The following is a 22,691-nucleotide window of genomic DNA, read 5'->3' as shown; positions in this document are numbered from 1 at the left end:
TCAGCGTGAGGTTTAAGGCAGATGTGGCGAAGTCAGCATCACCCGAGTGAAAGGCTCCAGAAACTGCACAAACAGCGCCAGCAAAGCCCCAGCTTCCCGCAGTCCCAGAGAGGAGGAAAAGGAAAACCTGGATTTTCCAGGGCAGACAAATTTCCTAGCCCAGCATCAGGCAGTTTTGAGCCTGTGTCTCCCCCCACCCCTTTTAATTTTTAGGTATTTTAATTGCAAAATAACTCAATTTTTCATTATGAACTTCAACCGCTTTTTTTTTTTTAATTTGTGGTTGACTTTTAGGAATTGTCACTCTTTGTGCTGACACACATTTAACTGGTGGCCAATGGTCTCACTTGTATAATATCGATGGAAAGTGATTTATTAGTAAAATAAATACCGCTATGAAGTCTGACAGAAAGGTGCTGACACCCTACTCAGCTTAAATTGACACATTTATTTGACCTTTCCCTCCAATGACCTGAACATTATTCTATGCAGAATAGGCAATAATTTCATAATGATAGTCACTTTACACATTTATTGCTCATTTAAAAGTATAGATATATCACCTGTCACCATAAAAAATCATGTGCTAATGATTTCCAATTAAAAGTCTCTTGGCCGGCACCAAGGCTCACTTGGCTAATCCTCCGCCTGCAACACCGGCACCCCGGGGTTCTAGTCCTGGTTGGGGCACCGGATTCTGTCCCGGTTACTCCTCTTCCAGTCCAGTTCTCTGCTGTGGCCCGGGAGTGCAGTGGAGGATGGCTCAGGTTCTTGGGCCCTGCACCTGCATGGGAGACCAGGAGGAAGAACCTGGCTCCCAGCTTTGGATCCATGCAGCGCACCAGCCATAGTGGCCATTTAGGGGGTGAACCAACAGAAAAGGAAGACCTTTCTCTCTCTCTCTCTCTCTCTCTCTCTCTCTCTCTCACTAACTCTGCCTTTCAAAAAAAAAGTCTCTTAAACTTCAGAATAAGAAAATGCTTTTGTGAACCAAAAGCCTTGGTGGTTTTACAATTGTTCTCTAAAACTCACAGATCTCCTTGACGATGTAGGCAGAGTAACTGAAAAGATTGTAGTTTACGTGACATCCTATTTCTTATTGAAATAAGGGTGCTTAGAGACTGCTGACCGCGTCCTCACGGCAGCCCTGTGGGTGCTGAGCGTCTGCTGGCCGGGTCCCCCAGGACAGTGCCTCCGCAGTCTGCCACCATGGACAACGCGAGCTCCACGGCAGACTTCGTTCTCCTGGGGCTCTTCAACCACACGCGAGCCCAGCAGCTTCTCTTTGCGCTGGTCCTGATCATTGCCTTCACCTCTGTGGTGGGCAATGCACTCATGCTTCTCCTGATTGCCCGGGACCGCCGGCTCCACACGCCCATGTACTTCCTCCTGAGCCAGCTCTCCCTCAATGACGTCATGCTGGTTTTCACCACGGTGCCCAAAATGGCTGCCGATACTTGACCGGAAGGAAGTCCATCTCCCGCACGGGGTGTGGGTCGCAGATTTTCTTCTTCCTGACCCTGGCCGGTGGGGAGAGCTTCCTCCTGGCGGCCATGTCCTACGACCGCTATGTGGCAATTTGCCACCCACTGCGCTACCTGGTTTTCATGAGCTGGCGCTTATGTCTGCAAGTGACTGTGGGGTCGTGGATCCTGGGGGCTGCTGACGGCCTCCTGCAGGCTGCAGTCACCCTGAGCTTCCCGTTTTGCAGGTCACGTGAGATCAACCACTTCTTCTGCGAGGCTCCCGAACTGATGCGCCTGGCCTGTGCCCGCTCATCTGTCTTTGAGTATGCCATGTACATCTGCTGCGTGTTGATGCTCCTGGTCCCCCTCTCCCTCATCCTGATCTCCTACAGCCTCATCCTGGCTGCTGTTCTCCACATGCGCTCCACAAAAGCCTGCAAGAAGGCCTTGGCCACCTGCTCTTCCCACCTGGCTGTGGTGGGACTCTTCTATGGAGCCACCATGTTTGTCTACATGAGGTCCAGGTCCTCCAGGTCAGCCAGCCATGACAAAGCTGTGTCGGCCTTCTATGCCATCTTCACACCCATGCTGAACCCCCTCATCTACAGCCTGAGGAACAGTGAGGTCAGGGGTGCCCTGAGGAAGTGTGTGGCTCAGGGCGTCACCCTGGCCGGCAGGATTCCATTCCTCTGCCTCTGCTTTTGTGTCTCGGCAAAGTGACTGCATGGGGCGTCCGTAGAATTCTCTGTACCCCCTCTCCATGGGTGTGCCTCGGCTGTCCCCCAGCAGATCCTGGATGCTCAGATGGTGCTGAAGCCTAAACCCGCACACCTTTTCCCTGTGCACATGCACAGGCTGTGCTGTGACGGTGGCAGCTTGTGGTCCTGCGGGGAAACGGACAAAAACTTCTGTTTCCTCCACAGTTTCATAGAAGAGTTTGTTCTATCACAGACCTTCCCAATGTCAGGGTCCATTTTTCTTGTTTCCTTCTTAAGTTGAGAATATTCACCTTTTCTTTGATAAGACTTATTTATTTATTTGAAAGAACAGCAGGGTGGGAGGAGAGAGAGAGAGAGAGAGAGAGAGAGAGAGATCTTCCATCCATTCCCCAAATGGCTGCAACAGCCACAGCTGGGCCAGGTTGCAGCTGGCATCCTGGAGCTCCATCCTGGTCTCCCCCAGCTCCAGGAGCGCCCATACTTGGAGTATCATCAACTGCCTTCCCAGGTGCATTCACGGGGAGCTGGATCAGCAGCCGAGCACCTGGCGCTGGAATCAGCTCTCCAGGATAGGATGCTGGCATCGCTCAGTGGCTCACTTTCTCGCTGACACTTGCAGGAATCACTTCGTGGATTCTTTGCCGTATGCCAGTGGCCAGCATCTCTTCCCTTGCACCTTAGGGTGCTGACAAAGGCATGTATGGCTGCTTGACGAAAGCACGGCCACATTCCCACAGAGGGTGCAAGAACCCAGACAGCCTCTGGGTGACCAACAATGGGAAGCATATACGGCGTGGATACCTGGTGGCAGGAGGGCTTCATGGCCAAGGCAGGGTGGCGTGGGGCCGAGTGAGACTGCACTTTGCTATCAGATCTGCACACAGTTTAAACTTCACCATTGTTTCTGAAAATTTCCTCTTAATACTTCAGAACCACACCTGAGGACAGGCGACTGACAACTCAAGAGCCAAAGCAACGTTATGTGGGCAGGGGTCGAGGGGTGGGCTGCTGGGTGAGCTCGCACATCTGTGTCTGCTCGCTTTCCTTTGCATTGTAGGTGAATTTATGGCCACTCCTTTGCTGAGCTGTCAGACCAAGACAAACTGAATTGGTGTGAATCTAGGAACCACCATTCCTTTGTGAAATGGTCTCTTCCATACCCCAAAATTGATTCTTTGCTCAAGGACTGAGTTAACTCATTGTTCACACTGTTTTGAGGATCCGTGGCTGCCCTTTGTTTCTGAGGGAGGTCTGATTCTCAGGTGGTAGTGTGTCTGAACCTGTGGTGCTGGCAGCACCTGCCCTGGAACCCACTCCTACCCCCAGGAGAAGCAGCGTCCCCTGCCCCAGACAGATCCCTCTTGCCCTTTTCCAGTGCAGACGCTACCCCAGATGCAAACATTTGTCAGCTTTAGATCCCATCTTTCAGTGTGACCTTCGTGTCATCGGAAACCAACTATGGTGTTTTTTTTTTAATCCTGTTTTGTCTCTCAGCTTCACATCTGTTGGAAGATTTCTCCACATTTTTAGTTCATCACTATTTGCTGTTTTAATTCCACTGAGTACATCACTATTGGTTTTCCCATCACGTGTTTAATGTTTGAAAATTGCTATTTATTTGAAAGGAGGGAGAGATAGCAAAGAGCCAGAGAGAGAGAGATAGAGAGAGAGAAAGAGAGAAAGAAACATGTCCACCTGCTGTTTGCTCCCTAAATGCCCAGTGAGGCCAGAGCCGGGAGTCGGGATCACAGTCCAGGCCTGCCATGTGGTCGGCAGGTGCCATTTTTCTGTTTGGATCCATAGCCTAAAGCTGCTTCCTGGAATTGTGTTTTTATTTCCCTTACTAGACAGATGATGAAGATTTTTATAAAACTGTTTCAAGCCAGTTGTTGTTTTGCATTACTTGTAACCCACACAAGGTCCAAATAGTCCCAGTGCTATAAATCTGTGCATCCTAGCAACTCCAGTGATGCAGTAGTTACTTATTTGGCTTTTAGCTTGCATTTCTGGGAAGGCTAGTGATATTGAAGTCTAGATTAGATTGTTGCCGCATTGTGTACCTTCTTTTGTTGACTGGCATTTAGTTTTGAAAAACAAAAGCCAAACAAAACACTGAGATATTTCACAGCCAACCTAGTGCTTCACTCATAGACAGTACGTGAAATTCATAAAGCTTGCTGGTATTTTTCAGAGCAAACTATATGTTGAGCTGTTACCTATGTGTTTCAATTCGAAGTCTGAAGACTAAATATGCTAATTAAATGTGTATTTATGTAACACTTCTTTCCCATTATCTCCATTTTTCCTTAAACTGTAAATTTATTTGTTTCTCTTAGTTGTGATTTGTAACAAAAGGTTAGGGACCTGCTGAAGGAATGGAACTGTTGTAAATATGAAAGGCAGGTGAAGAAGGACAAAACAGTGTCAATAAAGCTAAATTTCAGGTGTTCAGAGTCTATTTCTTATCTTCTGCTGGCAAAAGATTATCCATCCATAATAATTTTCGGGTAAAAATTTTGATATTTTGAAAGAGACTATTCATTTTGCTAAGGATATATATATGTATATATATACTTATACATATATATTTATATGTTCTCTAAAAAGAAGACAATTAAATGCAAAATTAGTTGTAAAAATAGTTTAGAACAACATTGCTAGATAATAATTGTTTGCTTCTCCTTTTGTTAATTTGCTTTAGTTTGAATTCCTCTTTCACAACTTTCCATGGTTCCACTTTGGTCCTTGACTCTCTGAGACGTGAATGGCAAACAGAGGGGTCCACAGGTGTCAGGTGCGTGGGCTGGTGGCTCCGCAGGGCCCTGCATCTTGAGACTGGAGATCAAAGACCTGAAGACCGTGCCTGGGACAGACGTCATGGCTCTGCATCTTGGATGGGTCACAGCCACTTCACAGCCCCACGCCCGTGTGCTCCCATAGCACCTCTGTATGTTCACCAAAGCTGCTTCACTGGCTGTTTTGGTTCCACGTTTAAGTCCTGGCCGGTGGGCTGCTGTGCCTCTCACCCAGATGCGGTAAAACAGCTTAACTGGGGCCGGCCTTGTGGCACAGTGGCACCCCTTATTGGAGTACCCGTTCAAGTCCCAGCACCCTGCTCCTCATCCAGCTCCCCTCCAATGGCCTAGGAAAGCAGTGGAAGTGGCCCACAGACTTGGGTCCCTGCTATCGCATGGGAGACCAGGATGGAGTTCCTGGCTCCTGGCTTCTGCTGTGGGCACTGGGGAGTGAACCAGCAAAATGAATTCTCTCTCTCTTCCTCTCTCTCTCTCTCTCTCTCTCTCTCCCTTTCTTTTGATGCTCTACTTTTCCAATAAATAAAGAAGTAAATCTTTTTGAAAAGCATTTTTATCAAAAAAACAAGATAGCGTAAAATAGTTTTCATTCTTCTCCACCCCCCCACCCCGTATTTCTACAGCTTGCTGATTGTTTCACCTTCATTTTCCATTTTTATTGATTAAGATTTCATCAGAGGCAGGTTCAGAGGTAAATCTCATTTTTGAAAAGTGGGGAGGTTATTGGGATGAAATCACTGTTCCTGTCCACACAGGTTTGAGCGCAGGGTCTGACCTGGGAAAGTTGCCTGTAGCCAGTGCCAGCTGGGGCGGTGGGACTGAACCCCCCACTAGCTCTTGAGGACAAAAGGAGTTGTCACGTGGGGTGAGTGAGACAGGCTTGTGGGGATCGGAGGGTGAGTGACAGCACTCATCCCGGCGTCAGCCGCGTGTCTGCTGCCTTTACTGAAGCTGTGGGTTCCCTGGTGGGCGCTGACCGGCTCTCGAATCAGCTGTCAAAAATGAGCAGGAACAGAACACTGGGACGAGGTTGGCCGACTCTGCACAGGACAGCCAGAGTCCATCACAGGGCCTGGGCCAGCGCTCTGGGCCACTCAGGACAGAGGGATCTGACGTCAGGGCTCAGGAAAGCAGAGTTTTTGATACTATTCTTGACTTTAAAAATGTATTTGAAAGCCAGAATTACAGAGGGAGAAAGAGGCAGAGACACAGAGATCTTCCATTCTCTGGATGGAGCTAGAGCCGCCAGAACTCAAACCCATGCTCACATGTTGCCACATTGCAGTGACAGCTTAACCTGCCGCGCCACCACGCAGGCCCCAACAAACACTGACTTTGAATCTTGCTTTGTGCAACCAATGCAGACCCACGCTGTGTCTCCCCTCCCCCAGACACTCTGCACTACCCCAGGGACTGGACTTTCTGCCTGCCTCACTCTCGGTGGCCGCGTGCGCCCTGCTCTGTCCCCCGGGGCTCGGCTCCCCTTGATGCTGCCTGACATCACCAGCTCCAGTCAGGGAGCAGCGCAAGCATCTTCCAGGTCTCCTTGCTGCTCCCCACATCTGCCCCCGGGCCTGCACCCGCAGCCAGTCTGCAGCAGTCTGTTCTGCTGCGGGACACAGCGTCATGGCCATCTGGCTGTCTGTGTGGAAGAAGTAACGGGCTGACCAACAACCTGCTCACTACACAGCACAGCTGCCCAGGCTCTGGGACCCACAGGAATCTTCACTTTCAAATGCCTCCACTACAGTAAGAAAATGCTTTGTGCACCACTGCTTGGGGTGATGGCGTGTGTAGCCAGGAGGAATCAGGCTCTGCCATGAGTAAGAGATGGGGTAAACAGGACTCAATCATAGAAGCACGTGCGGCTTTTAACTCACTCGCAGGGGCCAGAGCCAGGTTTGGTGGCCGCAGGAGCTGCTCGGGTGTTGGCAGTGCTCACAGCCCCTCGGGTCTGATTCTTGCAAAAAGATTGCAGGGACCTGCACCACCATGAAATCCAACAGGAAATAGGCAAGACGGGTGCGTGCCTGCAGTCCCCCGGCCAGCTGTCCTAAGTGCCCAGAGTTCAGCTGTTTGACCGCAGTCTACTGGCTCCGAGTGAGGAGAGCAGTGTGCCAGTGCAGGTGCTGCTCAGTGGAAGGACAAGCGGAGACCGGTGTGTGTGTGTGTGTGTGTGTGTGTGTGTGTTGGGGGAGCTGGGGTAGATGCTCCCATGTCCCCACGGCACTGGGGCCTCCCTCAGCTCTGCAGAGCCACCTGTAGGGAGTCCCAGGCAGCGAGCGCGTGTGCAGTCTGACATGCATGAGCCAGTGCGCTCTGCGATGCTCCACTGTGCTCTGACACCTCCAGCCCCTCACCTGCCTCAACCTCCCTGGTACCCTGCACTCTCTGCCTCGTACACATTGGCTTAGACCCATATTTAGAGAATATGGAAATAATAACAGTTATAGAAATCCTTGTATTATCAGAACAACAATGTTAACATTGCTTCTGAATATTTACTGTCAGGCTGTGTTCTCTCGCTCCCTCCCTCCTTCTCTTTCTCTCTCCACACCCCCATCTCTCAATGCTCGGTTTTTAAATTTTTCAATGAGAAAGTTAAAAAATTATTATCAGATAATAAAAGATATAGATGTGAAATCAGATGTAGTATTGCTAGGATTTTCATTAACAATTCTTTTCCAAGTAAACATTTTCCAGACAGGCTTGAGTTGGTGCTTTTTTTATATCTTGTGCTTGCCTTTTTCAGTCAAAAATGTAATGTAGGAAATGATGGGATATAATAATGATGACCTTATTAATGTGTAGGTCTAACAAGATTAGTGGATAAATAACCTCCAGTTCGTAAAAGCTTAAAGAGGTATTTTGTATCCTTTATCCGTTTAATGAAAGGTCTGGTAGAAGATGAAAATTCTGTTTGAGTCCAATTTAGCCGAAGTTAGTGAGTCGTGGTGTATTTTAAGACACTCCCTGAATACAAGGTGCACAGTGGATCTGAGGGCAGCACAGTTGGTGAGTAACGTCCCAGGGATATCAGGTGCAGCTGTGGGCTCAGCTAGAAATTGGACTTCAGGCCGGGAAGAAGCAGTAGAGCCTCGTACTCTGGCCAGCTAGGAAGAGTATGATGCCCTCATTGAAACAAACATTAAGTTCCAAGGAGTTTCATCGACACCATCAGTTTGAATGTTTGTACTCAACTGGTTGGACTGATTGGCTCGAGAACTTAGGGAGCCTAAGTTACTTTTGTGAATGAAGACCTTTTGCAGGTGTGGCGAGACATCCTTGTCACACCTGCAAACACATGTGTTGCATCACCCACGGTTGTATGGAAGAAGGGTGGCATGTCTGGGAAGGTGACGCATTGTGCGGCTGTCATTCTCTGCCTCTTCCACTGTGCCACAATCTGTGCTTGCTGAGGGAGAAGGGGCTGAAGCTCTGTGTCTTTGAGAACAACAGCCTGAGGGTAAGTCCTGCACCAAGCTGACTCCTGCTTCTTCTGCACTAGAAAACTCACCGTAGAAAGCCAGGGGCAGACTCTCAGAAGATGCAATGGAAATTTCCTAGAACACACTCAGAAACTTTATTGAAAAACTTGAATCCCAAAAACAGATGGAACACGTATCCCCTGAAGCCCCTGAGCTCCTCGAAGAGACTGAGAGGGAGGGTGGTCACGTCTATTCTCCAACATCGGGTCTCAGAAACAGCATCTGGAGACAGAAAGAGGCCAGACTTGATCTCAGGAGGAGCTGGCCTCGGTGGGGGAGGCTGCAGCAGGTGGGACTGTGACCTCAGGAGGAGCTGGCCTAGGCAGGGGAGGCTGCAGCAGGTGGGACTGTGACCTCAGGAGGAGCTGGCCTAGGCGGGGGAGCCTGAAGCAGGTGGGACCTTGACCTCAGAAGGAGCTGGCCAAGGAGGGGGAGGCTGAGGCAGGTGGGACCTTGACCTCAGGAGGAGCTGGCCTGGGTGGGGGAGGCTGCAGCAGGTGGGACCTTGACCTCAGGAGGAGCTGGCTTAGGCATGGGAGGCTGAATCATGTGGGACCTTGACCTCAGGAGGAGCTGGCCTAGGCAGGGGAGGCTGCATCAGGTGGGACCTTGACCTCAGGAGGAGCTAGCTTAGGCATGGGAGGCTACAGCAAGTGGGACCTTGACCTCAGGAGGAGCTGGCCTAAGTGGGGGAGGCTGCAGCAGGTGGGACATTGACCTCTGGAGGAGCTGACCTAGGCGGGGGAGGCTGCAGCAGGTGGGACCTTGACCTCAGGAGGAGCTGGCCTGGGTGGGGGAGGCTGTAGCAAGTGGGACAGTGACCTCAGGAAGAACTGGCCTGGGTGGGTGAGGCTGCAGCAGTTGGGACCTTGACCTCAGGAGGAACTAGCCTAGGCGGGGGAGGCTGCATCAGGAGGAACCTTGACCTCAGGAGTAGCTGGCCTAGGCATGGGAGGCTGCAGCAGTTGGGACCTTGACCTCAGGAGGAGCTGTCCTAAGCGGGGCAGGCTGCAGCAAGTGGGACCTTGACCTCAGGAGGAGATGGCCTAGGTAAGGGAGGCTGCATTAGGTGGGACCCTGACCTAAGGAGGAGCTGGGCTAGGCTGGGGAGGCTGAAGCAGTTGGGACCTTGACCTCAGGAAGAGCTGGCCTGGGTGGGGGAGGCTTAAGTAGGTGGGACCCTTACCTCAAGAGGAGCTGGCCTGGTTGGGGGAGGCTGCAGCAGGTGGGACCCTTACCTCAGGAGGAGGTGGCCTAGGCAGGGGAGGCTGCAGCAGGTGGGACCTTGACCTCAGGAGGAGCTGGCCTGGGTGGGCGTGGCTGCAGCAGGGGGGCCTTGACCTCAGGAGGAGCTCCCTGGGACAGGAGGCTGCAGCAGGTGGGACCTTGACCTCAGCAGGAGCTGGCCTGTGTGGGGGTGACTGCAGCAGTTGGGACGTTGACCTCAGTAGGAGCTGGCCTAGGCGGGGGAGGCTGCAGCAGGTGGGACCGTGACCTCAGGTGGAACTGGCCTGGGTGGGGGAGGTTGCTGCAGGTGGGACCTTGACCTCAGGAGGAGCTGGCCTATGCGGGGGAGGCTGCAGCAGGTGGGACCTTGACCTCAGGAGGAGCTGGCCTATGCAGGGGAGGCTGAAGCAGGTGGGATACTGACCGCAGTAAGGGGCTTTCCCAGGTCTAGCATGCTACAGCAGGTGGGACCTTGACCTCAGGAGTAGCTGGCCTAGGCATGGGAGGCTGCAGCAGGTGGGACCCTGACCTCAGGAGGAACTGGCCTAGGTTGGGGAGGCTGTAGCAAGTGGGACCTTGACCTCAGGAGGAGCTGGCCTAGGCGAGGGAGGCTGCAGCAGGTGGGACCTTGACCTTAGGAGGAGCTGGTCTTGGTGGGGGAGGCTGATGCCGGTGGGACCTTCACTAAGTAAGGGGCTAACCTAAGCATAGGAGGGTGCAGCGGGTGGGACCTTGACCACAGGAGGAGGTAGGATAGGTCGGGGAGGCTGCAGCAGGTGGGACCTTGACCTCAGGAAGAGCCGGCCTATGCATTGGAGGCTGCAGCAGCTGGGACCTTGACCTCAGGAGGAGCTGGCCTAGGTGGGGGAGGCTGTGGCAGATGGGACCTTGACCTCAGCAAGAGCTGGCCTAGGCAGGGGAGGCTGCAGCAGGTGGGACACTGAGCTCAAGAGGAGCTGGCCTAGGTCGGGGAGGCTGCACAGGTGGGACCTTGACCTCAGGAGGAGCTGGCCTAGGTCAGGGAGGCTGCAGCAGGTGGTACCTTGACCTAAGGAGGAGCTGGCCTATACAAGGGAGGCTGCAGCAGGTGGGACATTGACCTCAGAAGGAGCTTTTCTATGCATGGGAGGCTGCAGCAGGTGGGACCCTGACCTCAGTAGGAGCTGGTCTAGGTGGGGGAGGCTGCAGCAGGTGGGACCCTGAACTCAGGAGGAGCTGGCCTAGTTGAGGGAGGCTGCAGCAGGCGGGACCCTGACCACAGGAGGAGCTGGCCTAGGCAAGAGAGGCTGCAGCAGGTGGGACTGTGACCTCAGGAGGAGCTGGCCTAGGCGGGGGAGCCTGAAGCAGGTGGGACCTTGACCTCAGAAGGAGCTGGCCAAGGAGGGGGAGGCTGAGGCAGGTGGGACCTTGACCTCCGGAGGAGCTGGCCTGGGTGGGGGAGGCTGCAGCAGATGAGACCTTGACCTCAGGAGGAGCTGGCTTAGGCAGGGGAGGCTGAATCATGTGGGACCTTGACCTCAGGAGGAGCTGGCCTAGGCAGGGGAGGCTGCAGCAGGTGGGACCTTGACCTCAGGAGGAGCTGGCCTAGGGGTGGGAGCCTGGAGCAGGTGGGACCTTGACCTCAGGAGTAGCTGGCCTTGGTCAGGGAGGCTGCAGCAGGTGGGACCCTGACCTCAGGAGGAGCTGGCCTAGGCAACGGAGGTTACAGCAGGAGTGACCTTGACCTCAGAGGAGCTGGCCTAAGCAGGGGAGGCTGCAGTAGGAGGGACCTTAACCTCAGGAGGAGCTGGCCTGGGTGGGGGTGGCTGCAGCAGGTGGGACCTTGACCTCAGGAGGAGCTGGCCTAGGCAGGGGAGGCTTCAGCAGGTGGGACCCTGACCTCAGAAAGGGGCTGGCCTAGATATGGGAGGCAGCGGTAGGTGGGACCTTGACCGCAGGAGGAGCTGGCTTAGGCGGGGGAGGCTGCAGCAGGTGTGACCTTGAATTCAGGAGCAGCTGGCCTAGGCATGGGAGGCTGCAACAGTTGGGACCGTGACCACAGGAGGAACTGGCCTGAGTGGGGGAGGCTGAAGCAGGTGGGACCTTGACCTCAGGAGGAGCTGGCCTAGGCAGGGGAGGCTGCAGCAGGTGGGACCTTGACCTCAGGAGGAGCTGGCTTAGGGGTGGGAGCCTGCAGCAGGTGGGACTTGACCTCAGGAGTAGCTGGCCTAGGCGTGGGAGGCTACAGCAGGTTGGACCTTGACCTCCGGGGGAGCTGGACTAGGCAGGGGAGGCTGCAGCAGGTGGGACATACACCTCAGGAGAAGCTGGCCTGGGTGGGTGAGGCTGCAGCAGGTGGGACCCTGACCTCAGGTGGAGCAGGTCTAGGCATGGGAGGCTGCAGCAGTGGGACCTTGACCTCAGGAGGAGCTGGCCTAGGTGGGGAAGGATGCAGCGGGTGGGACCTTTTCATCAGGAGGAGTTGGCTTAGGCGAGGGAGGATGCAGCAGGTGGGACCTTGAGCTCAGGGGGAGCTGGCTTAGGCAAGGGAATCTGCAGTAGGTGGGACTTTGACTTCAGGAGGAACTGACTTAGGTTGGGGAGGCTGCAGCACTTGGGACCTTCACTAAGTAAGGGGCTGAACTAAGCATAGGAGGCTGCAGCAGGTGGGACCTTTACCTCAGGAGGAGCTGGCCTAGGCATGGGAGCCTGCAGCAGGTGGGACCCTGACCACAGAAGTAAGTGGCCTAGGTCAGGGAGGGGGCAGCAGGTGGGACCTTGACCTCAGGAGGAGCTAGGCTAGGTCGGGGAGGCAGCAGCAGGTGGGACCTTGACCTCAGGAGGAGCTGGACTAGGCAGGGGAGGCTGCAGCAGGTGGGACCTTGAACTCAGGAGGTGCTGGCCTAGGCGTGGGAGGCTGCAGCAGGTGGGACCCTTACCACAGGAGGAGCTGGCCTAGGCGGGGGAGGCTGCAGCAGGTGGGACCTTGACCTCAAAAGGAGCTGGCCTAGACAGGGAGGCTGCAGCAGTTGGGACCTGGACCTCAGAAAGGGGCTGGCCTAGATATGGGAGGCAGCGGAGGTGGGACCTTGACCTCAGGAGGAGCTGGCCTAGGGCGGGGAGCTTGCAACACGTGGGACCTTGACCTCAGGAGGAGCTGGCCTAGGTAAAGGAGGCTGCAGCAGGTGGGACCTTGACCTCAGGAGGAGCTGGCCTATGATGGGAGGCTGCAGCAGGTGGGACCCTGACATCTGGAGGAGCTGGTGTAGGCGGGGGAGGCTGCAGCAGGTGGGACCGTGACCTCAGGAGTAACTGGCCTATGATGGGAGGCTGCAGCAGGTGGGACCTTGACCTCATGAAGAGCTGGCCTTGGCGTGGGAGGCTGCAGCAGGTGGGACTTTAACCTCAGGAGGAGCTGGCCTAGGCACGGCAGGCTGCAGTATGTGGGATCTTGACCTCAGGAGGAGCTGGCCTAGGCGGGGGAGGCTGCAGCAGGTGGGACCTTGACCTCAGGAAGTGCTGGCCTAGGCAGGGGAGGCTGCAGCAGGTGGGACTTTGACCTCAGGAGGAGCTGGCCTAGGTAAGGGAGGCTACAGCAGGTGGAACCCTGACCTCTGGAGGAGCTGGCCTAGGCGGGGGAGGCTGCAGCAGGTGGGACCGTGACATCAGGAGTAACTGGCCTATGATGGGAGGCTGCAGCAGGTGGGTCCTTGACCTCAGGAGGAGCTGGACTATGCAGGGGAGGCTGCAGCAGGTGGGAACTGGACCACAGAAAGGGGCTGGCCTAGATATGGGTGGGAGCGGTAGGTGGGTCCTTGACCTCAGGAGGAGCTTTCTTGCGTGGGGGACGCTGCAGCAGGTGGGACCTTGACCACAGGAGGAGCTGGCCTGCGTGGGTGAGGCTGCAACAGTTGTGACCGTGACCACAGGAGGAACTGGCCTGAGTGGGGGAGGCTGAAGCATGTGGGACCTTGACCTCAGGAGGAGCTGGTCTAGGCATGGGAGGCTGCAGCAGGTGGGACCTTGAACTTAGGAGGAGCTTGTTTAGGGGTGGGAGCCTGCAGCAGGTGGGAACTTGACCTCAGGTGTAGCTGGCCTAGGCGGGGGAGGCTGCAGCAGGTTGGACCTTGAACTCCGGGGGAGCTGGACTAGGCAGGGGAGGCTGCAGCAGGTGGGACATACACCTCAGGAGAAGCTGGCCTGGGTGGGTGAGGCTGCAGCAGGTGGGACCCTGACATCAGGTGGAGCAGGCCTAGGCATGGGAGGCTGCAGCAGTGGGACCTTGACCTCAGGAGGAGCTGGCCTAGGTGGGGAAGGATTCAGCAGTGGGAACTTGACCTCAGGAGGAGCTGGCCTAGGCAAGGGAATGTGCAGTAGGTCGGACCTTGACCTCAGGAGGAACTGACTTAGGTCGGGGAGGCTACAGCACGTGGGACCTTCACTAAGTAAGGGGCTGACCGAAGCATAGGAGGCTGCAGCAGGTGGGACCTTGACCTCAGGAGGTGCTGGCCTCGGCATGAGAGCCTGCAGCAGGTGGGACCCTGACCACAGGCGTAAGTGGCCTAGGTCAGGGAGGCGGCAGCAGGTGGGACCTTGACCTCAGGAGGAGCTGGCCTAGGCGGCGGAGGCTGCAGCATGTGGGACCTATCCTCAGGAGGAGCTCGCCTAGGCAGGGCAGGCTGCAGTAGGTGGGATCTTGACCTCAGGAGGAGCTGGCCTAGGCGGGGGAGGCTGCAGCAGGTGGGACCCTGACCTCAGGAGTAGCTGGCCTATGCAAGGGAGGTTGCAGCAGGTGGGACCTTGACCTCAGGAGGAGCTGGCCTAGGCGGGGGAGGCTGAAGCAGGTGGGACCTTGACCTCAGGAGGAGCTGGCCTAGGCAGGGGTGGCTGCAGCAGGTGGAACCTTGACCTCAGGAGGAGCTGGCCTAGGTGGGGGAGGCCTAAGCAGCTGGGACATTTACCTTAGGAGGAGCTGGCCTAGGTAAGGGAGGCTGCAGCAGGTGGGACCTTGACCTCAGGAGGAGCTGGCCTAGGTCGGGGAGGCTGCAGCAGGTGGGAACTTGACCTCAAGAGGACCTGGCCTAGGTGGTGGAGGCTGCAGCAGGTGGATCTTGACTGCAGTAAGGGGCTGGCCTAGGCGTGGGAGGCTGCAGCATTTGGGAACTTGACCTCAGGAGGTGCTGGCCTACGTGGGGGAGGCTGAAGTAGGTGGGACCTTGACCTCAGGAGGAGCTAGCTTGGGTGGAGGAGGCTGATGCAGGTGTAACCTAGACCTCAGTAGGAGCTGGCCAGTGTGGGGGAGGCTGCAGCAGGTGGGACCTTCACTCAGTAACGGGCTGACCGAAGCATAGGAGGCTGCAGCAGGTGGGACCTTGACCTCAGGAGGAGCTGACCTAGGTATGCAAGGCTGCAGCAGGCGGGACCCTGACCTCAGGAGTAACTGGCCTAGGTCGGATAGGCTGCAGCAGGTGGGACCTTGACCTAAGGAGGAGCTAGGCTAGGTCGGGTAGGCTGCAGCAGGCGGGACCTTGACCTCAGGAGGAGCTGGCCTAGGCAGGGTAGGCTGCAGCATATGGGACCTTGACCTCAGGAGGAGCTGGCCTAGGCGGGGGAGGCTGCAGCAGGTGGGACCTTGACCACAGGAGGAGCTGGCCTAGGCGGGGGAGGCTGCAGTAGGTGGGACCTTGACCTCAGGAGGAGCTGGCCTAGGCGGGGAGGCTGCAGCAGTTGGGACCTTGACCTCAGGAGGAGCTAGCCTGAGTGGGGGTGGCTGCAGCAGGTGGGACCTTGATCTCAGGAGGAGCTGGCCTAGTCGGGGGCGCCTGCAGCAGGTGGGACCTGGACTTCACGAGGAGCTGGCCTAGGCGGGGTAGGCTGCAGCAGGTGGTACCTTGACCTCAGGAGGATTTGCCTGGGTGTTGGAGGCTGCAGCAGATGGGAACTTGACCTCAGGTGGAGCTGGCCTAGGCAGGGGAGGCTGTAGCTGGTGGGACCTTGAATTCAGGAGGAGCTGGCCTAGGTCGGGGAGCCTGCAGCAGGTGGGATCTTGACCTCAGTAGAAGCTGACCTAGGCCGGGGAGGCTGAAGCAGGGGGGACCTTGACCTCAGGAGGAGCTTGCCTAGGCAGGGGAGGCTGCAGAAGGTGGGACCTTGACCTCAGGAGGAGCTTGCCTAGGCGGGGGAGGCTGCAGAAGGTGGGACCTTGACCTCAGGAGGAGCTTGCCTAGGCGGGGGAGGCTGAACCAGGTGGGACTCTTGTTTTCTCCACCTCGTGGCAGAATTGAGGCACTCACTACAGGGCATTCCTCTGTGGATGCAAGTGTTGTTTTCATCCAAACTCCAAATACCCCCAGATGGTGTAGAAGGAGAAACCTCATCCACAATTCCAGCATCACGGGAGAAGACTCCAGACTTTGATTAAAGAATTGGCAGGAAGTGGACACAAGCTTGAGAAAGGAAGATGGCAAGGAAAATAAACAGAGCATTGCAGCGATTCCAGCAGCTGAAGAGAGAAAACCGGTACTACTGTCGACAGCATGAACTCTGTAGAAGCATAAGGGCCAGTTGGGAATACAGGGAAGGACCGACTGTTGAATACTCAAAAATATTCTCATATCCAATACCATAAAATCAAGTCAATCATTTCTGTAGAAGCATTTGATGAGACCTATATAGGCCAGAAATCTGCCAAACTGATGAGTCAGTAGTTAATGAGTTTACTGAAAAAGTAAAATGAGAAGGATAATATAATTCTAGAAACTGGGGAAAGTTCTATTTAGGCCGGCGCTGTGGCTTAATAGGCTAATCCTCCGCCTGCGGCGCCAGCACACCGGGTTCTAGTCCCAGTCGGGGTGCTGGATTCTGTCCTGGTTGCCCCTCTTCCAGGCCAGCCCTCTGCTGTGGCCAGGGAGTGCAGTGGAGGATGGCCCAAGTGCTTGGGCCCTGCACCCCATGGGAGACCAGGAGAAGCACCTGTCTCCTGCCATCGGATCAGCGCGGTGCACTGGCTGCGGTGGCCATTGGAGGGTGAACCAACGGCAAAAGGAAGACCTTTCTCTCTGTCTCTCTCTCTCTCATTGTCCACTCTGCCTGTCAAAAAATAATAAAAAAAGAAAATAAAAAAAAGAAACTGGGGAAATGAACATCTTTGGATACGGATATGCGGAATGTGAATTGCCAGTAGTATTTAGTGATTCTGGAAACCCATTTGTGATTGGCTCACAGGGCACTGCCACTCTTCAGTCTTAATCTGTACCCATCACCAAACTTTGCTGAGCTGTGTGTCAGATCCGTCAAAACGGACAGCGCCATGCAAGCAGGTACCTCCCTAGACGCTCCATAAATCTAGCAAATCTTCACTAATCCACAAGACAACTGAAAATGAAGGCTCAACATCTGCAACATCTGTGCAATGAAGGCAGACAAGGGTGAGCCATTTGTAGTGGGAGGGACATGACTTTTACACTAATTTCCATGGCAGTGGCAAATCTATGTTCATTTTGTTCAAACTGAGCACGGCTGTTCAGGTCGCGGCAGGCGTGTTTCTGGCTGCTTGTTTCCAGCGATCACATTAGGAATATAAAGAGGGAGTCTTGGTTGCTGTATTTGTGTGCATGGATGTGTTTTTCATACTCAGAGAAGGAGCATGCACACGAAAGATGCTCAGCCCACCGTGGTGTAAATGTTTAAGTAACAATTATCCAAGCACCAACAGATAACAGTAATGACTGATTTCCCATGCATCAAATCCACAAGTTGTAACTCAGTCTCTATATGTCAAAAATGCAGAAGTAAAATATATTCCTAAAGATGTATTGTTTATTTCTATATTTTTAAGGATGTATTAATTTCAAAGGCAGAGTTACAGGGAGGTAGAGGCAGAGAGAGAGGTCTTTTATCTGCTGGTTCACTCCCCAAATGGTCCCAATGGTCAGAGCTGGGCCGATCCGAAGCCAGGAGCCAGGAGCTTCTTCCAGGTCTCCCGCATGGGTGCAGAGCCCAGGGTCTTGGGTCATCTTCCACTGCTTTCCCAGGCTATTAGCAGGGAGCTGGATCAGAAGTGGAGCTGCTGGGATTGCAACTGTCACCCATACAGGATGCTGGCACCGCAGGTGGAGGCTAAGCCTACCATGCCACAGTGTCGGCCTGTATTGTTTATTTTGACTGAATAAAGCCTTCTTTTATTACTTTTCAAATATTGATGACGTTTCAAATTACAAACATACAAATAGTTTCTGATCCTGTATTTTATTCCTTTATTATTTCTGAGGAATTCTACATTTTATTCTTCAGACGTTTTTTAATAGATAAGTCCATTAAAACTCAAGTTGCACAGTTCACTTAATCCATTCACGTGTTCAGCAAATATCCCTGAGAAACTGCTGTGTGCAAACATTGTTGTGGGTGTGGTTTGGTCCCAGCCAGCAGAGCAAGGAGCTCTCATGACGAAGCCGAATTCCGGTGTCGAGAGTGGAAATAAGAACAGGTATGACCCTTGTCCTCACTATTCAGTATGACGGGAAGGGAAGGACAGTAGGAGGATGAGGGCCTCACTGTGGGTGGGAGCCTCGGGAACTGCAGGTTCGTGGTGGGAGGGACATGGGAGAGCACCCGGCCCCAGAGTGGTCTGAGCAGCCGAGGTCTGAAGGCTCAGGGAGGAGCCCGGGGCCCATGCAGTGCAGGAGCCTCGTCACTATTACACAGGCTCCGAGCACGGTGTGTGCAAGTGGATGCCCCCAACCCCAGCTGACAGCGCGTCAGCAGCCAGCTCTGATTATGCAGACGGGGATGACAGAACTGACAGGGCCCGGCTCCGGCCTTCTGTCTGTCCACTTACCTGTCTTCCCGCAGGTGGAGCAGCAGCCCCCATGCAGGGCGGCGAGAACCACAGTCTGGGGAGCGACTTCACTCTGCTGGGGCTCTTCTCCTCCCGCCAGGCCAGCCTGGTCTTCTTCCCGTTCCTAGTCTCCATCTTTGTGCTGACGGTGACAGAGAACGTGCTCATGATCTCGCTCATCCACAGGGACCCGCGGCTCCGCACCCCGATGTACCTCTTGCTCAGCCACTTGTCCCTCATGGACATCTTGCACAGTTCCAACATCGTCCCCAAGATGATCGCCGACTTCCTGTCAGGCAGCAGGACCATTTCGTTTGCAGGCTGTGGGCTGCAGGTGTTTCTGTCCCTCATCCGGCTGGGCAGTGAGTGCCTCCTCCTGGCTGCCATGTCCTGTGACCGCTACGTGGCCATCTGCCACCCACTGCGCTACCCCATGCTGATGAATGAGAAGACGGCCGTTTTCCTGGCTGGGGGTGCCTGGCTCGTGGGGCTCCTCAACTCTACGGTTCACACGGCTTCCGTTCTCCTTTTCCCCTTCTGTGGCCCCAGGGCCATTGACCACTTCTTCTGCGAGGTCCCCGCCATGCTGAAGTTGTCCTGTGCAGACACATCGCGCTATGAGCGTGGCATCTTCGTGAGTGGCGTCATCTTCTTGTTCGTTCCTTTCTGCATGATCTCTGCATCGTATGGCCGGATTCTTCACACCGTCCTCCAGATGAGATCCTCAGAGGCACGGAAGAAGACCTTCTCCACCTGCTCCTTCCACATGGTCGTGGTGGGCATGTACTACGGGCCCTTCATCTTCACCTACATGCGACCCAGGTCCTACCACAGCCCCGGCCAGGACAAGCTCCTGGCCGTCTTCTACACCATCGTCACCCCCATACTCAACCCTGTCATCTACAGCTTCAGGAACAAGGACGTTCTGGCGGCAATGAAAACCATGCTTGGAGATCACTTCCTGCCTGAGAAGTGAACCCTGTGTTCCCATGATTTCTCTATTAACGCAGCAGGATGTCCACTGCGGGTTTCTCCTGAAAGCAAGTAAAAGCTTTGAACGCCCCACGTGTGGAAAGAAGTGGATGCTTCCAAACCCTGATAGTTATTAAGTTGTGATGTGTCTTGGCTTTTAAACTCAGGTCAGTATAGTTGCGTTTGCTTCTGTGATACTAATCACCCAGGTGCTATAAACTCCACTTGAAGTCTCCATTTTTCATCACTGAGCTTGCTTTGACATCTCTGCCTTTTAAAGTGAGAAACATACATAAACACACACATACATACATGTAAAATGTATGTATACACGATTGCAGTGAAATCAAGTTACTTTCTGCTAGAATCAAAATTATCGTTTTTAGGACCGGCGCCGTGGCTCACTAGGCTAATCCTCCGCCTAGTGGCGCCGGCACACCGGGTTCTAGTCCCGGTCGGGGCACTGGATTCTGTCCCGGTTGCCCCTCTTCCAGGCCAGCCCTCTGCTGTGGCCAGGGAGTGCAGTGGAGGATGGCCCAGGTGCTTGGACCCTGCACCCCATGGGAGACCAGGAAAAGCACCTGGCTCCTGGCTCCTGCCATCGGATCAGCGCAGTGCGCCGGCCGCAGCGGCCATTGGAGGGTGAACCAACGGCAAAGGAAGACCTTTCTCTCTGTCTCTCTCTCTCACTGTCCACTCTGTCAAAAAAAAAAAAAAATTATCGTTTTTAAGAATATCCTGAAGTCATCTTGTTTCATGTATATATATATATATACACACACACACACACACACACACACACATTCAGGCACAGTTGATCCACAACCAATATTTTAATGAAGAAAATAAATAAATGTTCCTATTTAGAATTCAATTAAATGACTATACCAAAAGCTAAAAAAAAATCAGTTTATTGTGGCAAATGCTTGATTTATTTTTATTATAGCATATTAACTAAATATGTATTAAATAAACATCACAAAATGTTTAACTACATGTGAAGGGATCGTTTAAAGCTTTAATGGATGAAACATTATTTTGCCTTTCACAATGGGATAATTTAAAACATCAAGGATGTTAACGAAGTTTTGGTGAATTTGACATTATACTATATTGTAGTTGGGCATGAAATATGGCACCAAAATATTAAAATGAATTGGTCCCAGCCAGCAGAGCAAGAAGCTCTCATGACGAAGCCGAATTCCGATGGTGAGAGTGGAAATAAGAACAGGTACGACCCTTGTCCTCGCTGAGAAAATCAAATGAGACTATTGAATACATCATTATATTATCTCCTGAAATCATGTTTGCTGATGTGGAGTATGTGGACATGTAATAAACGACTCTTGCCTAGCAGCAAAGACTTTGCAGTGATTCGGGGTTTTTCTGGCTTGCTTCTGTCCTGCAGCCTCCTCCTGTCCCTGGTGGGCTGCACTAGGAGAAGAAGGGAAAATTCTCTGCCATGATAGCATATGCAGCTATTTCTAGGAGTTGAAAGTTCACTACAGACACTGGTGTTAAAAGTACACGCATCGTATGCTGTCCATTTTTAAAGCCTCTTTTTGCTTTCCCAAGAGTCCTGACTGGGATCTGATCAGGGTGGTGAAGCTGAGAGCCAAGTCATTGCTGTCATCAGCAGGAGAAAATCCTGCCTCGGCGGAACAGACCTGAGGAAGGTGGACACCGTGAGTCAGAACTCTGAGATCTTCAAGCTCCAGACGAATATGCAGCAGCAGCAGCAGTGGGAACTGCCAGGAGGCTAACAGAACACAGAAAGAGTTCCACTGAGGTTGAGGAGAGCATAAAACTTTCGGGCAGAAAATACATAGCGACTGACACAGAGCGGCAAGAAATTCGAGGCCGAGAGTAGGAATGGTAGCTCAAACACAGGGAGCCTTCCACTATGTAATCAGCAGTGCATTAGAAAATCAATGTCCCTCACACTCTGCAATGTGATGTTCCCTGCCAGCCTCTCCTCCCATACAGAAATACAGGGGCCTGGAAACTAGAGTCAGAAAAAGTCAGGTCACCCTGGGTGCGTTCAGATGGCCGGTCCACGCGAGCAGGGGCCTTGTCCCTTCCAAGACAGACCTTGGTGATTTCTCCCCACAGAACCACTTTCTTTCCCCTACTGCTAGGTTTCTCCATATATCAACAGATGTAAATAAATTCATTAAAATAATACAGTTACTCAAGTAATTATTTTGGCAAAATGCTATATTTCTTTGAATTTAGGTTGTCTAAGCCAGCTTTTCCAGCAAACTGTTCAATCAGTCATGTAACTCACATAAACACTCAGACTGGCTCCAGCGAAGACAGATAGGTAGTTGCCATTTTCTCTCTTTTAAAAAAATATTTATTGGGCCGGCACTGTGGCACAGCGGGTTAAAGCCCTGGCATGAAGCACCGGCATCCCATATGGGTGCCGGTTGGAGTCCCAGCTGCTCCTCTTCCAATCCAGCTCTCTGCTATGGCCTGGGAAAGCAGTGGAAGACGGCCCAAGTCCTTGGGCCCCTGCACCCACATGGGAGACCTGGAAGAAACTCCTGGTTCCTGCCTTTGGATCAGCACAGCTCCAGCCATTGTGGCTATCTGGGAAGTGAACCAGCGGATGGAAGACCTCTCTCTGTGTCTCTACCTCTCTCTGTAACTTTGTCCTTCAAATAAATAAATCTTTAAAAAATATTTATTTATCTGAAAGTAAGAGTTACAGAGAGAGAGGGAGAGACAGGGAGAGATCTTCCATCTTCTGGTTCACTCCCCAGATGGCTGCAATGGCCAGGGCTGGGCCAGGCTGAAGCCAAGAGCAAGGAGCTCCTCCAGGTTTCCCACGTGGATGGTAGGAGCCCATTCTTTGATGCTTTTCCCATTCTGCAAAGAAGAAAACAGTAAACACCAAATTAGCAGAATGATAAAAGTAATAAATATCTGAACAAAAAATTAAACAGAATAAAATACTAGAAAAAGTGTTGATCTGCGCAAGGTTCTTTTGTCAAAAATGAAGAGAAATTGAAAAGCTCTTAGCTGGTCTAAGAAAAGATGACTGAAGTGAAATAAGAAAAAAAAAACAGGAGAGACGTTAACATAGATTTCTCCAAAATTAAAATGATTATAAGATGCTACTGTGCACACTTCGATATCAGCAAATTAGATCAGCTGAAGGAAACACTGAAATTCCTAGAAATGTATAG

At 53.1% G+C, this 22,691-nt stretch overlaps 1 protein-coding gene, 1 long non-coding RNA gene and 1 pseudogene across 2 annotated transcripts; all 3 read left to right on the top strand.

The window, feature by feature from the left end:
• The first annotated feature begins 1,209 nt into the window (after window positions 1-1,209).
• On the top strand, window positions 1,210-2,186 carry LOC149125926 (olfactory receptor 2T8-like; annotated as a pseudogene).
• Window positions 2,187-10,874: 8,688 nt separating this feature from the next.
• On the top strand, window positions 10,875-16,283 carry LOC149125925 (uncharacterized). Its single transcript, XR_016234991.1, has 2 exons — window positions 10,875-11,060; window positions 16,046-16,283. It is a non-coding gene; the product is annotated as an uncharacterized LOC149125925 (long non-coding RNA).
• A 1,675-nt stretch (window positions 16,284-17,958) lies between these two features.
• LOC100337866 (olfactory receptor 2AJ1-like) lies at window positions 17,959-19,716 on the top strand. Its single transcript, XM_002723415.5, has 2 exons — window positions 17,959-18,177; window positions 18,543-19,716. The coding sequence occupies exon 2, from the start codon at window positions 18,560-18,562 to the stop codon at window positions 19,502-19,504; it is 945 nt and encodes a 314-aa protein (XP_002723461.4). The 5' UTR covers window positions 17,959-18,177; window positions 18,543-18,559; the 3' UTR covers window positions 19,505-19,716.
• Window positions 19,717-22,691: the final 2,975 nt, after the last annotated feature.

This window comes from Oryctolagus cuniculus, chromosome 6, assembly GCF_051225735.1.
Source record: "Oryctolagus cuniculus isolate XC-2025 breed Fujian yellow rabbit chromosome 6, ASM5122573v1, whole genome shotgun sequence".
Lineage (NCBI taxonomy): Eukaryota > Metazoa > Chordata > Mammalia > Lagomorpha > Leporidae > Oryctolagus > Oryctolagus cuniculus.
The sequence above is the reverse complement of the archived record's forward strand: the minus strand, read 5'-3'. Positions and strand labels throughout refer to the sequence as shown.

What these genes read in the sequence shown, in the direction of transcription:
- LOC100337866 (XM_002723415.5), top strand. Translation starts at nt 18,560, where the DNA reads ATGCAGGGCGGCGAGAACCACAGTCTGGGGAGCGACTTCACTCTGCTG.